The sequence below is a fragment of the Typha angustifolia genome, chromosome 10 (genome assembly GCF_048772165.1).
Source record: "Typha angustifolia cultivar Huaian chromosome 10, ASM4877216v1, whole genome shotgun sequence".
Taxonomy (NCBI): domain Eukaryota; kingdom Viridiplantae; phylum Streptophyta; class Magnoliopsida; order Poales; family Typhaceae; genus Typha; species Typha angustifolia.
In genome coordinates, this window is record NC_133248.1 from 12,401,333 (window position 1) to 12,417,145 (window position 15,813).

At 37.7% G+C, this 15,813-nt stretch overlaps 3 protein-coding genes across 3 annotated transcripts; all 3 read left to right on the plus strand.

Moving 5' to 3' along the window:
* Window positions 1-526: 526 nt before the first annotated feature.
* Window positions 527-3,392, plus strand: LOC140768549 (2-oxoadipate dioxygenase/decarboxylase, chloroplastic/amyloplastic). Its single transcript, XM_073108868.1, has 7 exons — window positions 527-813; window positions 1,114-1,263; window positions 1,369-1,584; window positions 2,147-2,268; window positions 2,400-2,563; window positions 2,826-2,980; window positions 3,138-3,392. Exons 1-7 carry the CDS (start codon window positions 619-621, stop codon window positions 3,234-3,236), a joined length of 1,101 nt encoding a protein of 366 aa, XP_072964969.1. The 5' UTR covers window positions 527-618; the 3' UTR covers window positions 3,237-3,392.
* Window positions 3,393-4,318: 926 nt separating this feature from the next.
* LOC140769163 (uncharacterized) lies at window positions 4,319-6,520 on the plus strand. Its single transcript, XM_073109763.1, has 3 exons — window positions 4,319-4,911; window positions 5,158-5,546; window positions 5,955-6,520. The coding sequence occupies exons 1-3, from the start codon at window positions 4,791-4,793 to the stop codon at window positions 6,351-6,353; spliced, it is 909 nt and encodes a 302-aa protein (XP_072965864.1). The 5' UTR covers window positions 4,319-4,790; the 3' UTR covers window positions 6,354-6,520.
* Window positions 6,521-8,013: 1,493 nt separating this feature from the next.
* LOC140768977 (small GTPase LIP1) lies at window positions 8,014-13,859 on the plus strand. Its single transcript, XM_073109471.1, has 7 exons — window positions 8,014-8,520; window positions 9,252-9,343; window positions 9,435-9,576; window positions 9,944-10,248; window positions 12,151-12,204; window positions 12,280-12,407; window positions 13,306-13,859. Exons 1-7 carry the CDS (start codon window positions 8,427-8,429, stop codon window positions 13,490-13,492), a joined length of 1,002 nt encoding a protein of 333 aa, XP_072965572.1. The 5' UTR covers window positions 8,014-8,426; the 3' UTR covers window positions 13,493-13,859.
* The last annotated feature ends 1,954 nt before the right edge of the window (window positions 13,860-15,813 follow it).

Below are 15,813 nucleotides of genomic sequence, written 5' to 3' on the forward strand. Positions count from 1 at the left end.
GATTTTGCCTTCCCTTCTTTTTTTTTCTTATTTCCAAAATATCTTCTATTGTTTGATTTTTTTTTTTTATTGGATAATAATATATAAGAATTATTTTTTTGTATCTTTCTCTATATTTTCCTCCTTTCCAGTGTTGTCTTATTATACTTTCTTCAACTCATGCTGATGAGTTATGATGCTATACGGTACTCTATTTTTTTCAGGAAGGGAAGTTGGATTAACTAAAATTGCTTCAGTCTAACTCGAAAGAATTCAAAGACATGACCTGGCCCAATCCTATGCCCATTAAAGGCCCAATTTCTTCTTTCCAGCCCGAGTCCGTTACAATTATACGAATCGAGATTTGGTTGTATTAAGATTGGATAACTCTATCTATTCACATCCGACTCATTGGTCTATCCGCAAATTATACAATAACTGACGCCATCTTGTACTTCAACTTGGGATCTCCTGCAGTCTATCTCTGTTTGGGAATCCGGTTCTGCTACGACTAGGACAGCAGCCGGGGACCCGAGTTCGAGTTGTTGTCGTCGTTACACGTGGCTTGCCTCCTTGGTTTCCCTTATATGCGCACGACTCTCCTTCATTGTCCCACTTCGATTCCGACGCCTCCATCCCATGGAAGCAGCATCGCTCGTGCGTCATCCCACCACCTTCCTCTCCCTCCGCTCCTCGCGCCCGAAGCGGTCGTCGGTCGCCTTCGCTTCCCTCCCCTTCTCCCGTCCCCTTCGCCGTCCGATCTCCATCGGAAATCGCGGCCTCACCATGGCCGTCCGATCGGAAGCCGGCGCTATCCCCGATTCACTTCCCAAGGTGAGTGATCCTTCTACATGGTCCACCCTTTGTAATCCAAGTAGAAAAGGTTACACGACTGTTTATTGATTTGAATGATTTAGTCTTGAATCTCTTATAATAAAAGATCATCCTTTTCGACACTGACCGTGCCATGATTCTTTAGTGCTTTAAATGATTTTCTTCTACAAATCATACTTTATTCAGATTAGGTATCCTTTCATCTTGATCTCATCTTGGAAACGATTAGAACTTTGTGTTTCAATTAGCTGCTTGTGCCAAAAACTATGAAGCTAACTTCTTTGCCCTCTTTTGAGACAGGGTGCCGAGTCGTTTTTCAGAACAGTGCTTTCGAATATGGAGAAGGTTTACCTGAGCAGGAATCCGACGGCTAAAGCTATTTTGGATCTTGTCCGTTCTCGTGATGGGAACAATATTTGCTATGATCACTTTGCCTTTCGCACATTTGGGGTAACACTGAATTAATTTTGCAACGATCATATTGAATTTTTATTTTTCAAACTATGGATATCTAGTCATACTAATGTCAGAAAACTTTTCTATTGGCATTTGAAGGTTGATGGTTATGGAATTGATTCATTGGCCAAATTTTTCATGGATTTTGGTTATACGCCTCGTGAAGAACTAAGATTTCCTGCGAAAAAGTTGAGAGCATTGTGGTTTTCCCCTCCCACTGCTTACTATTGCGACAATGGAACTGGTGTGGATGGGCCTTTTCCAAGAATATTCATATCAGAGCTTCTTGTAGATGAGATGAGCTCTCAAACTCAGGTATTTTTTGAAATTCTAAGCTACTATAATATGGCTATTTTCCATTGCATTGAACTGTATCATTTCTTCGACGTGAACGAGGGCTTGCTATAACCGAATGGGGTTTCATTACACTTCCAATTTCCTTAATTCTGTTATGCCTTCGTGTATACAATGACTATATGAAACCCTCTGTTTTTTGCATGAAAAAACTCAAAAAAATTTAAAGTCTTACAGGCAATTGGATGTCTTTCTATTTGTTTAGGCAGTCATAACATGAAGTGGCACGAATTAGACAAACTCCTCCTTGCTATGAGGGATTGCACTTGATTGAACATTCTTATATTCCATCACCTTTTCCCAGATATTTTCATGTATAGGACATTATTCTTGATAAGTAGATAAGAGCACTAAATAGGTCTGTGAAAGAGATACTAGAAAATAGATACGGCTCTGTCTAGTAGGCTGCTTGGATTCTATTGCAGTGGGCATGTTCTTTTCTTCGATGCTCCATTCACAAAAGTTTAAGTCTATTTTGTCTCTGTATTAAACTGTGGCCATCTAAGACACCCTCTCTGTGCAGGAATTGATCAGGAAATACATCAAAACATCTGGAGGTGGGAATCAGCATGCTTCCCTTGCCAGTATGTCTGGATGTTTAACATGGGAGAAGCCCGTATTTTCCGACTATCAAGTTTTATCTAGGTACTTATTTTGTCACATATATTGGGTAGTGAAAATTTTCATTTTTTGATAAACATTAAACAGATACATGTTGTCACTGTTATCTCATGTTCGCTTTTCCTATTCGCTGGTCTTCTTTTTCTCTACACCAGGGAAAGTGAATATGCTGCATGGACTCTTGTTAATGGCTATGCAGTAAATCATGTAACTATTTCTACTCATCGTCTGAAATCACATATCAGAAGTATCAAAAGCCTCAACCAATTCATTGAAGATAGTGGTTTTAAACTAAATTCAGAAGGAGGGGTTTTGAAAGGTTCGCTTCAAAACTTTTATGCCATGCAACTCATTCAGTAGATAGAGATAGATTGACTTTTTGTCTTTTAAAGTCAAATATTGATATTATACCATTCGAAAAGAAGGATATTTCACTTTCCAACAAGTCTATCACTTCTGCCAGCTGGTATTAGTCTAGATAATTTATACTTAACCTTAAACGCAACCTGAAATAGATCTTAGTTGGCATTGTCTAAGAGGAAAGAATAAGCTTCCCTTTTCTCTTTTGCTGGTATGAACAGTGAGTCCCGATGGCCTTCTTCAGCAAAGTTCGACGGTGGCTGATTCAACCTCATTTACTTTCGCTGATGGTGTGACTGAATCTGTTCCTTGTTCATACATCGAATTTGCAGAACGCCTTCTGCTTCCTCGATATAAAGATTTACCATATGGAGAGGTTTGAGTTCTCTCTTCTCTTTTCTATTCTCTGAATTTTGGTTTCCTCTTTCTTGTCATCACTATATTGCTACTGTATGATAAAAGTTTGATGTCATTGCGTAGTTATGTTATAGAAATATGAATTGCCAACTCTTCCATTGATTATGTTTTTCCAGGTCAAGGAATTCCACAGGCGCGACGGTTTTGAAGTAGGCAATGCTGATAAGATATTTGAAAGCACATCAAAGGATCAGCTAACTCGGAAAGCTGCATGAACAGTGGACTTTCAGCATAATTCAGCACAATGAGTACTTGTGCTTCTGATAATTGTACTGAAACAGTATTTATTCGTCAATAAATGGAAATCCATTAGTATGTAATGTAATTAACAATATCAAAGCAAGAAACATCTTGAGCAACCTCCCAAATAATTTCTCTCTTATTACCTTTTCTTTTTCCTTTCTTATAAGCTCGCGAAGGAGACGATTAGATGAAGAATTGTCGAGGTAAATTATTTTTTGTAAAATATTATTGACGACTATGTATGATTTCTTTTATTTTTCTTAGTTTCATCTACCAATCCATCGAAAAGAGCTCGAGAAGCAACAGATTAACTGGTCAAGTATTGATATCTATCAGTCTACGGAGTATTGGATTCCACTAACAATAACAACAGAGTGAATGAATCTGGAGGACAAGTAGCAGGATCCATGTGAGTCTGATTGGTTTTATTCGATCTCTTTCTAGACTTCTAATACCAAGCTCTTGTCCCATTTAGTTGACTTTTAGATGATTGAATTGTACGAAGAAAAAAATGATACATTTTGCAGATTATTTGGGCCCCTTTTAGCAGTGCAACTTCCAGTAAAGTTCATCGTACATTCCTTCAAAGCTAATGGTCATCTATGCTTTGCATCTTTTGCAATTATAATGCAAATTTAATGGTTAGAATTTATTTGGAAAATAAGATTGGATAATAATAAGTGTTAAACTCATCGATTATTGTTTTATATCACTTTCACTTCTTAAATAATAAGAAAAAATAAAAAATATATATATATATATAATCTTAATAGGAGTGAAGGAGAGAAAGTAAGAATATTTTTGTTGTTATAATTAGTTAGTTAATTTTTTAATAAAATTGAGAGAGAGAGAGAGAGAGAGAGCTTGGTGTTATGTCCATTTATTTTCTTGAAGGGCAAAAGTGACGTGGAGTAATAGTGAGAGGGGTCAAAAATGTAATTAAGTCAAATAATGATCAAGAAATCCAAAGGGTCATTCCTGTCATTTTAGTTTCATACACCTCCGTATCCTGAGAGCAGAGTTGGCCTCTTATATTAAGACCCTGTGATCATCCAAACCAGGGGAAAAAGAGAAGAAGAGATAGCTACGCCAAAGAAAAGCCAATCCAATTCTCCTTCCTCTTCCTAAAGATGAAGATCTTTTTGTTAAAAATGACGCTATATTTCGATACCTAGCAGCCCATTTCGTTGCCACCTCTTTAAGCACTCGGTTTCTTTCTTCTCCCGCTTCTACTAGTGGGGAGGACCGAGACCCAGATGGGTTTGACCGGCTTTTGCGCCTTGGCCTCTTGCCTTGGCGCCGTGGTCATGTTTACCAGCTTATTCCATCAACAAGTTGCAGTAGAAGGTAGAAACTCGAATTGGAACCGAGAAAAAGGTATCTCGGAACTGGGAGTAATGGCCAGATAAAGAAAGGGATCTCTGTTTTTCTTTTTCTTTTTTAAATTTACTTCTGGGAATCAAAAGAAAAGAGAAGAAGAAGAAGAAGTAGAGGAAAGAAAGAGATAGAGTGATAGACAGATTGCTATGGCGGGGAAAAGAGACTATGGGTGTTCGAGTACGGCTTCTTTGCTTCTCAATGAAGGGATTTCCTCGGAGGGTCTTGAGGGCTTGTTCGTTCCTGGTGTTGATTCTGCTGGATTCCAAGGTACCCTTCTCCCCCACTTTGTTCTTTCCCCTGTTCTGGGCGTTGGATTTTCATCGTGTGAAGTGTTGGCTGGAGTTTACTGCATTTTAAGTTTTAGATAGTGCTTCAAAAGTCCAAGATAATGGAATCTTATTGAAAAGACCTTCTTCTTGTTCTTGTAGTGGTGCTCCTTCATGCTATCTTGTTGGAATATATATTATAAAAAAGCAACAAAAAATAAAAAATCTTGTTCGCATCTTGTTCCAGGACCGAGATCTATGATGAGTTTTGAAGATATCTATGGAAGCAGGATCACTCGGCCTAACCAATTTCTTGAGTGGGAAGAAAATGTTGAAGAAGTCTTGGATGAGTGTCTTCACCAGCCAGAGAAGAAGAGGCGGCTTACAGGTGTTCAACTACAGTTCCTCGAGAGGAGCTTTGAGATTGATAACAAACTAGATCCAGAAAGGAAAATTCAGCTTGCAAGGGATCTTGGTCTGCAACCTAGACAGATTGCTATATGGTTTCAGAACCGTCGTGCCCGATGGAAGACAAAGCAGCTTGAGAAGGAGTATGACACCCTGAAATGTAGCTACAATGCTCTCAAGGCTGATTATGACAACCTACTCAAGGAAAAAGAACATCTGAAAGCTGAGGTAACCTATTATAATAATACCCCTGTCTGTTATTGTTATCATCATGCTTTATGGCCATAACAGGTGAAGCACTTCATTCCCTGCTTTGCCAAACCAAGTCTTTTGACACAATAAATTTAGAGTGATGCAATAGTCTGATAAGCGAGTCGTTCTAACAGAATTTAATGGCAAAAAAGAAAGATCATATAGTAGACTTGTGATCGTATCATGGTTCTTATCAACAGGCAATTTTTCATATCCTTCTGATCCTTTTTAACTGCCTAGAATTGTTGAGCCTCTGTAATGACTTTGCTATTATTTTTGTGTCATCCTTGATGTTGAGAGAGAACTTACCGATAATAAGTAGATCAAATGTTTACTGAGTTCATGGGGACATTGTGCTCATCATCTGGAGCTTCCTGCTGATAGGTACTCACATTTGTCAACAAGCTCGGCCCTAAAGCAAAATCCAACGAATGCTCAGGATCATTTAAAGCTTCTCACCGTATGCCAAACTCAGACATAAGTATGATCTCTAAGGATAAGGAGTTATCAGATTCCCATGTTGTTTGCAAGCAAGAAGATCTCAGTCCCGTCGACTGCACTGTGTTCGACTTTGGGAGCCCTCACGACACTAATTATCAGTGCAACGACAAAGGACAATCTACACTGTTCGACTCTTCCAATGCCTTTGAAGCTGCACTCTCTGATACCTCACTTGCTGAAGAGGATGAGGATATCAAAAAATACAACCTCCTCGATCTCGAAGGGAACTCATGCGGCTACGAGTTTTTGGCAGAGGACCAGGTCTTGTGGTTCTCGCCTTAGTAAGGACCCTCCAGTGTTTTCCGAAGCTAAATTGAGTTTTTTTTTATTACTGCCAGTGTAGATCTTGTAAAAAACTGAGAGAGATTTAACTTCTTTGGCACTCAGTTTGTTCATACTTGAATAAAGTCCAATAAGAACTCGTGGGCAAATGTTTTGAGCTAAAGTTATGGAAATGGGCCCCTTTGTTGGTAGGATGGATACTGGCTGATTTCTGTCCATTTGTGAACCCACCAGCAGACTCTTTAAGAGATTTGACGAGCGATAAATGTTTGAAAAGCTATCATTGGAACAGGTGGTGGCTGGTGACAAATTTGCAGTTTGGAACCTGGTCCTGCTGTTTCTGAGCTTGAATTGGATGTGATAGTGGGACTATTCTTTTTGCGTCGGCCATTTGGAGATAAGATCAGAGGAGTGGGTCTTTGCAAGATTAAAGTGTTGTTGATCCTTGATTGGCTTGCTACTTAACCTCTCAAATCTTGTCTATGATGTCCAGTTGTCCACATCTTTACTATATAGAAGCTTACCATGTTCAAATTACATCGTCTCAGAAAATAATAGATCTAATTATACCTTGATTTTTTTTATAAAAAAAAATCACATAAGTTATTTTTAATTTTTTAATATCTCCCATCTGTTAATGTTACTAACAGACAAATATTAAATAATTATCTTAATAGTAACATTTTTCTCTCGAGTAAAATAATTTGTAGACATTATTTAAAATTAATCATGTAATAGTTACTTAAAATAATATAGGAAGTGAAATTATGACCTCCCCCCCCCCCCCCCCCCCCCCCCCCCCCCCCGCGGCTCCGTCTTTATTGGAGAGATATCATATGAAGTACTCAAAAAGAGTTATTTTAATTTAGACGTCTCGTTTGTTTATTAGCGAAGCCACATGCCTTTAAACAAACCCACACAACTCTACCTACCTATCTTCTGCCACGCGACCACCTCTGCTGCGTCCACGTCACCTTCGCTTAGGACTTCCTGCCCAGATTGCCAGCTCCGCACGCTGACGTGGTCCACCACGTTTTGTCGTTTTCTTCCCCTTCCAAGATCAAACGCGACACGTAGGCCCGCTTCGGAGGACGTGACAGCTTTCCCACGCGAAGGTTTAAGGCGACCAACCACCGGAAGGCTTCCACGTGTTGCGCCGCGCATGGAGAAATAGAAGAGATTGCCGTTTCCATGTGGGACACGTTTGAGCAAACTTACGGCTGCTTGGTCCACGTAAGTAGACGGGATATTTACCTATAACCTTGGGATATTCATCTAAATTACGATCCAAGACTCATCAAAATTACCTATTTGGTGCCAGCTACATGAATCATTCTTAATCTGATTGAAAATTTCCATTAGTTTCATCACTTTCTATCGCCAATGTTGCCCACTGCATCAATGATGATATAGCCCATTAATTATAAATGAAAAAAAATATATCTTAAAATGAGGTGGTAATTAGGCCCAAACTAGTCTCTTGGGCCACGAGCTATTTAAGAAGCCCAAGACCAATTAGTTCAAGCTCAGCCCACTTTAAAATTCACTCCATGGGCCCATAAAGCCCAGTAAAGTGGGCCGTGGGCCTTCTCCTTTCCCTTTTTTTGCGGTGAGAATTTGGGAAATTACCGCACAAACTCTTTTATAAGATCCAACTCTCCCCTCGTCCTCTCCATCTCCGGTCGCATTCCAACTTCCAAGAGGAAAAGAATTCTTTATCTCCCACCTCGCAGGTGCTTCTCGGCATTACATCTTCCGATGTGGGGCTAAACTTTTTTTGATCAGCTCTACCAGATCGCGCGACCTGCCCTTCTCCTCCAGTGCCGTTCTCGACGATTTGGCGAAGTGGGGTTTCGTTGTTTGGAGGCGGATAGGGTTCGAATTCTTGGCCTTCTCCTCCACAGATCTCGGCTTAGTTTTCGCACTTATCGATGGTCCTTTGCGTCGGATCTGTTGAGATGCGTTCCGTTTCGATGCTCTGTTGTGATTTGGGATCCGAAGGCACTTGATCTTTGCGAGATTTGGAAGGGTTTCTTAGATTCAGAGGGGCTGAGAGATTCGCGGTGAGGAGAGATGTTTTGGAGGGATAGAGAGAGGGACAGCAGCAGAGAGCACAACGGTGGCCCGCCTTGTGGTCAGGTTCGAGTCCTCGTCGTGGGAGATTCAGGTGATTTAATCTACAATTATTGTACTCTTTCAATCAGTGAGCCTTTCTTGGATTATAACCTTTTAGACGATGTACTTATTAAGGAATCTATTGTCATGCTCTCAGCTTTGTAATCGATTTATTCAGTATTCAATTACTTAATTATTGGGACTTCTGATCATTTCATATAGTTTGCGTGAAGGAGGCATCCTATTGTGTAGTGCCATATTAAGTATATCTTTTCTTCAGTTTTAACGTTTACTATCCAGCTTTGGATTTCCTATAACATGTACTTCACTCTTTAATTGGCAGAGTTACTCCTTATGGTATTACTTAAGAAGTGCACTAGGATATCCAAGTTTTCAAGTGTTAATGTAGACCAATTGTGCAATAGTTACTTAATGAATGTGTAGGAAGTTAAGAAGTTAATTGTTTTTTATTCTTTTGAAGCCTTCGTCATGGTATGTCATCTTGGTTAACACCTGCAACATCAGTCACCACTTTCTTTGGCATATTAATACTGATCAACCCATTCTATTTTATTGTAATACTTGATATGGGCCGTGAAATTGAGCTATCTGCAATATTTTCTATTTGTTTTTTTAACATTTCCTGTGTGATTAGGCACATGACTTAATACTTTTATTGCTCACTATCTTCATCACACAGATATGCTTAGTACTTCAGTTGCCTGATTTAATGAGAATATTGTAAGCCTATTTCGTAAATCTTGATCTTTGACATGCTAGCAGGTGTAGGAAAAACATCATTGGTGAATCTAATTGTCAAAGGTTCTTCAACCACTCGACCAGCTCAAACAATTGGGTGTACAGTAGGCGTGAAGGTAATTTCTTTATCCCTTGTTTTTCACCGGTCTTCTTTCTCTTTTTCAACTTAGGTTTCCTCATAGATTGTTAAAAATGTATCTTCTGCAGCATATTACTTATGGAAGCACTGGCAGCTCTTCTAATAGCATAAATGGTGACACAGAAAGAAACTTCTTTGTTGAGCTTTGGGATGTGTCAGGACATGAACGGTATAAAGACTGCCGATCTCTATTTTATACACAAATCAATGGTAAGTTATATGCTTTAGTATTTCCGTACTCTCTATATATAGATATCATGCACCTTGCAAGCTGATGCAATTTTCAGCATGTTTTTTCTTCATGGTCATATACTCAACTCATTTTTAATCGTACAGAGATAGCCTTGTAATATTGTTGAAACTGCTAAGTATTTTTTATCACAGTAAAATTTATGGTTTTTATAGGAATGGATGTCTTCAAATGTTGTATTTCATATTATAGGTTTTGCTCTTTGTTTTGTGGAATTTTGTATGCCAATAAAGCTAACTATTAGGGCCTGTCTTATTGATATTTTTATTTGATGCTGTTGATTTAGTTTATATTTGTACTCACTATTTTGTTGACTCTCTTCCCTAGGTGTTATATTTATTCATGATCTTTCCCAGAGAAAGACAAAGGCAAACTTGCAGAAGTGGGTCTCAGAGATTGCAACAATGGGGTCTTTCTCAGCTCCTCTTGGGTCTGGTGGGCCTGGAGGCCTTCCTGTTCCTTATCTAGTAATTGCCAATAAAGCTGATATCGCTGCCAGGGAGGGAACCAGGGTAAGTAGTGGAAATCTTGTTGATGTTGCTCGTCAATGGGTTGAGAAGCAAGGCCTGCTTCCATCTAGTGAAGAGTTGCCTCTGGTAGAGAGCTTTCCTGGCAGTTCCAGCCTCCTTGCAGTAAGTTTTAAATTTGCATCCTATGGCACCTGATGATAATGCCATCTTTCTTTCATCCCCAGTATTTGCAGTTCACTCTCTTGATTCCTAGTGAGAATCATGATCTGTTAAGCCTCATTTGAATGCTGGTTAGGGGATTCCTTAATCTAGACTAAGGAACACTACTCTAATTCCGTAACCAAACATAGGCTTATCCCTAAATCAATTTACAAAAATTCTTGCAACTGGTTTAAATCTTATTCCACACAAAACTCCAATTATAGTTTTACCTTTGATTTGACTAAAGTTGTTTAACATATTTTGTCAAAAGTCCTCTCTAGTAATAACAATATGATTAAAATTGAGTTGGAACATTTGGTTTGAGCGTAAAAGTGGATGAAACTAGGTTTTCTCCTATTTAGAATCACTTTAGATTTAAAGTAGCTTTACCATTTTACCCTTGATAAGACCAATGACAAACATTCCATACCTATAAAGTTTGTACTACTTACGTCAAGGTAAGTTCTATGACCAAACGGACTAGTATTGCTATTTTATCTATACGCATTGTTGACATATATGTAGGTATTACGTTCCTATAAATGGGCATTGCGTACAATTAAGTCGACATAGCAAAACAAAACTCAAAAAGTGAACACATTTTTCAAGGCTAAGATTAATTTAATAATGTTATTTTGGTGGTTTAGTCCATCCATTCCATCAGTCCACCATCAGGGTTTTTGCATCAATTTACTTTAGACAAGTAATTATCACTTCTTATTTTACTTTTATCTCAACATTAAGTTCAATTGCATGACAAATTAAAGGTAATTATTATACCACTATTCTAGTTTATAGCTGAGCACCATATTTGCTTAAACCAAATTAGATGTAAAAACTGAAAAGTGAGAAATGAGAATAACTAAACTAATTTTCACCTTAACCGGCAATCAAACACCACCTTAGTGTTTAGGTGGCCTTTGGAGTTAATGACAAGTCTTTTCTACTAATCCTTTTATTAATTGCTTCTTTCCTTATGTCCTATTTTCTTATTTACAGTAGACCTCATTGATATAGCTAATAGCACCAGACTTTTTCATGAATTGCAAACTTATATTACATTTAAGTTAAAAGACAATTAATATCAGTAAAAATGATCATTCATAATTCATTCATGGCTTATTTTTTTCAAAAATAGAATTCAATGGCTTAGAATTTCATATGAACATTGTTCTACTTTGTGAGTGGAAAGGGATGAACCCAGTTGCTGGTCGTGATCGAGAAAGTCATAAATAGCCGTTACATTGATCTCTTCTGCAGATATAGAAGTGCCATCAATAATTTTCAAAGGCTTATGGGAAGATGTTTTATAGAGAAGGATATAGTATCACAGAAACTGTGATCGGTTTTGAATTAGGATCTTAATTTCATAGACACGAAACATTTTTTTATATTTATACACAGACATTAAACATGCATGAAAAGAACTGGGACCCAATAAAGATGAGATTTTGGTAGATAAATTATAGATAAATTAGAGGTAGGCTTAGGCTGTGCCTTAAGCACTCTTAAAAACACCATTAGATTTTGATCCAGATTTACACTTAATGACATAATGGACTTGTCCCATGACGCATGATGGTCTAACTATCAACCATATGTCTGCAGTTCTCAATTGATGGTACATACAATACAAGGTCATGTGGACCTTCCATGAGGACATTTCATGTTATTTATGATGCTTCTGCAACAGATTGTCTGAGTTCGATTATAATTTGTAGAAAATAGAATGCACTCCATTTGCTGACTATGTGACCCCTTAACCTTTATTTGCTTTATGTTTCTAGATGCTTTAAGATGTGCATTAGAGTTTTGATCATATTTGAAAGATTTTGTAATTTATTTTCTCTGCTTCATTTTCAGGCGGCCAAAGAGGGAAGATATGACAAAGAAGCTTTGATCAAGTTTTTTCGCATGGTCTGTATCAAATTATTGTTTTTTCTGTATAAATGCATTGCTATTATTTTATGTTAGTGATAGGCATCTTTTCAGTTGATCAGGAGAAGATATTTCTCTGATGAACTCCCAGCTCCAAATGCATGGTCTGTGGCTTCACAGCCTAATTCCATTCTTTCAGGCGATAATTTAAGCGATGATGATCAAATTCAGAAGAGATTCAGGTTTGTTCTTTTTGTCCAGTATATTTGTCACCATCAAATTGCATCTGTCAAGTACTAATTAGTTCTTTGCTATTATTGACATTTATTTTGTCAACTTATAGATCACATCCTCTTTAGTGCATGCACTCATCACCAAGTGCAATAATTGTTGAAACTTGTCTCTAGGAGACCAGTTAATCGCCAGAAAATGTCAATATCTTGAAAATCTGGTCTATCCTTCCAATTACTCGAACAGGATTGGTTTGACAGAGCAGAAAAATTGAGGGCAAATCCTGTAGCTGTCTATATGGGATTATATATTTATGCTGAGCACTTAGATAATACATCACTTATATTCCAGATTCTTACGTTAGCTCAGTGATGTTATTTGACATCCTCTATCATTTCTTACATAACATAGGCTTGATATTATGAACTTTGTTTTTCTATTTCACGGAGAAACAGTTAGGTGATGGAATATTTGTTCTCAAAAGAGTAGCAGGTTATAAGTATTGAGTATTGCTATATAAGTAGCTATGCAATAATTGATCTGCATCTATATTTCTCACAAGGATATATCCTTTTCATTCCTCTGTTATAGAATCCAGTAAATTAAAATACAAGTAGGTTACGCATCTAATGAATATTAAACAATGATGATTTTTCATCTAAGATTTATCCAAAATGGGTATAAGATATAGTCCATTGCTTTCTATAGGTCCTTTTGTTCATGATTCAGATAGTCATGAGATGCATTCCAAATATTTATTGAATTTCCATATGATGGTATTTATTTTGTATGCTGATGACTGAGTGTTCATCTCATGGTACCGATGCTTCTAATTTTGTATACTGTCCTTCCAACTATGTAAACCTGGCATTTTCTGATGAAACTGCTTTATATTGATAAATTTGGCAGCATTACTGGTGGTGAGAATTATAAATACAATGTGCTCGCCCCACTCCCGGCACAGAGAAACCTCACGCCACCACCGACACTCTACCCGCAACAGCCAGTGTCTGCATCTGAAAACTACAGCTTTCATAGATTCTCAGCATCTGGGTTACCCGAAATCAAATCAAGCCGAGCAGATATCAATGTCTGATGATATCAATCTTTCATGACAAAATCAGTTGATGATATCCAGCAATGTTGAAAAGAATATGCTACACAGCGAATGAAACTAGCAACTATTCTTGGGGAGGGGGCAAAGTTACTCTCTTTGGGTGGGCTAGGTTGCCTGCTGCTTCCAGCCTTCCAGCCTTTTCGCATTTGTTTACCTAATTCTGTACAATCGTTGTTAAAGCTCGTCCCTACACTGCCTCTTGGATTACTGTATATTGGGCTGTTGGATTACTCATGGATATAGCCAGTAATTCTTTGTGGTTTCTCGTGCATAGAGAATTGTGATATAAAAGTGATTGTAAGAAGAACAACATACCTTAATTCATTACACATCTCATTGTTGTGAATTTTGTTTGTTGATTAGAATAATGATGTCTTTCTTGCATTAGCTTACCATATCAGAATACGCCCATCAATTTTTGTGTTTTTTTGGACATGTTTTCGTTTCCTCTTTACGCTTGAAGTGTGAATCCAACTGTTGGTCTTGATGAGCCTATGGAAGTCTTTTCTTTCTCATATAAGTTTCTTTTCAATTTTTGTTCATCTTCACCTTTTATTCCATTTGGACCACCCAGAGAGGGGGCCCAAAAAGACCACCACATGAAGGGTCGGATGATGCAGCCAATAATTTATAGGGACGCCGGTCAAGCCATCTAGATTTTTATTTTCAACGAAACTCTTGTAGGCCTTTAGGTTTGGATAAGCCCAACTATGAGGGAATAATATACAAGTTTGTAAATTAGTTGGGTTCTATTGGTTGTTAAAAATTAAAAGCTATCACATATCGGGACCCTTTTAATTGCTGCCCCTTATAATTAGTTGGGTCCTACAACCTGTCTTGCAGAGGATCCGCGGGCCATCTAGTATTATATTCTCGCCGACACCTGCTACCCTCCACTCTTGGCCATAAAATTCATTACTACTAACTTCATATCAAAGCGAAGGAGATCCACAATTATTATACATCAAACAATGACCATATAGCCTTCTTATGGATCTCATAGGTCTATAACTAATCCAAATCATCAATTTGAACACCCTGGTAGTTCGGGATGGTGGTTATAATTCAAATCCCACTTTCTGAGTGGGTTCTGTCTCTTCCTATTTGGCATTATGTCTCTTCCTCTTTGTCATCGTAATTGAGATGTCACTTAATTATAGAGGAGCTAATCTAATCATGTTCTTCCAAAAACTTGGTACCTAACTTAGGGTAATAATAAGATTAGATATTTGGAAACTAAGTGCGTCAATTTGATGTACTAAATGCACATATTTCTATAATAAATTATACATAATTTATATAAAAGATGCCTATAAAATCTCATCTTACTTTGAAAATCTTAAAAACTTTTCAGTTCATGTATCCTACCAAACTTGTTTAACTTTTAATGGTTTTAATTATCCGCAGCATATACTGAATGTATCTAGATATTAACTTCATGTGCATTGAGGTGAATAAGTAAGACATGCCTGATGGATAAATGGGTTTGCTATTCTTGCATAAATGAGAGAGACCATAAATGAGAGAGACCCTTAGGCTGGATTTTACGCACTTGTTCTAATTGGTTTAAGCCTCATTATTTGGTTAGTGCATGATTTTCTCTTATTTATAAATTAATTATTTTATTTATTAAGAACATTTATACATCACTCTTTTGTGTACAAGTGTGATCAAACGTGAATATCTTTAAATTATTCATATAATTTTCTATCTCAAATTTAAAAATTATCACACTCATTTCCTTTCCTAAAATATACATAAAAAATTATTTCTTCTCGATGAAGACTTATATACCAAACAAATGCGACTCCAGTCTTCATCGCATGCATTTTTTGTCTGAGCTCATATTATTCTGCAAGTAGAATAATTCGACGATCAGAATAAGAATAGCTGTAACGTCGGAGTCGCCTTCACTTGTATAGCTCCTCTATTCCATTTTACCTATCCGTTCCATCGTATCGCCTCCTTTCATCGTCATAAATATATTATTACCCCCAATATGAGAAAGAATCCGAGGCCCATCATATATAAATACTTTTCTTCCATCACATCACATCACATCATTGGTGTCATCTTGCATCTCAGATATCATGAACACACTAGATAAATGTCATGCAGTCGGATAACTTTTTTTGATTGGTGACCTACTGCGTGCTGCCACGTATTTAATAGCAGGAAATTCCGGCAGCAAGGATGCAGGGGATCCGCACTCGTTGACACATAAGATAACGTTAACACGTCATCACCGACACCCACTCCCCTCTCCACTCTCTCCACTCTCTCCACTTCCCATGTACTAC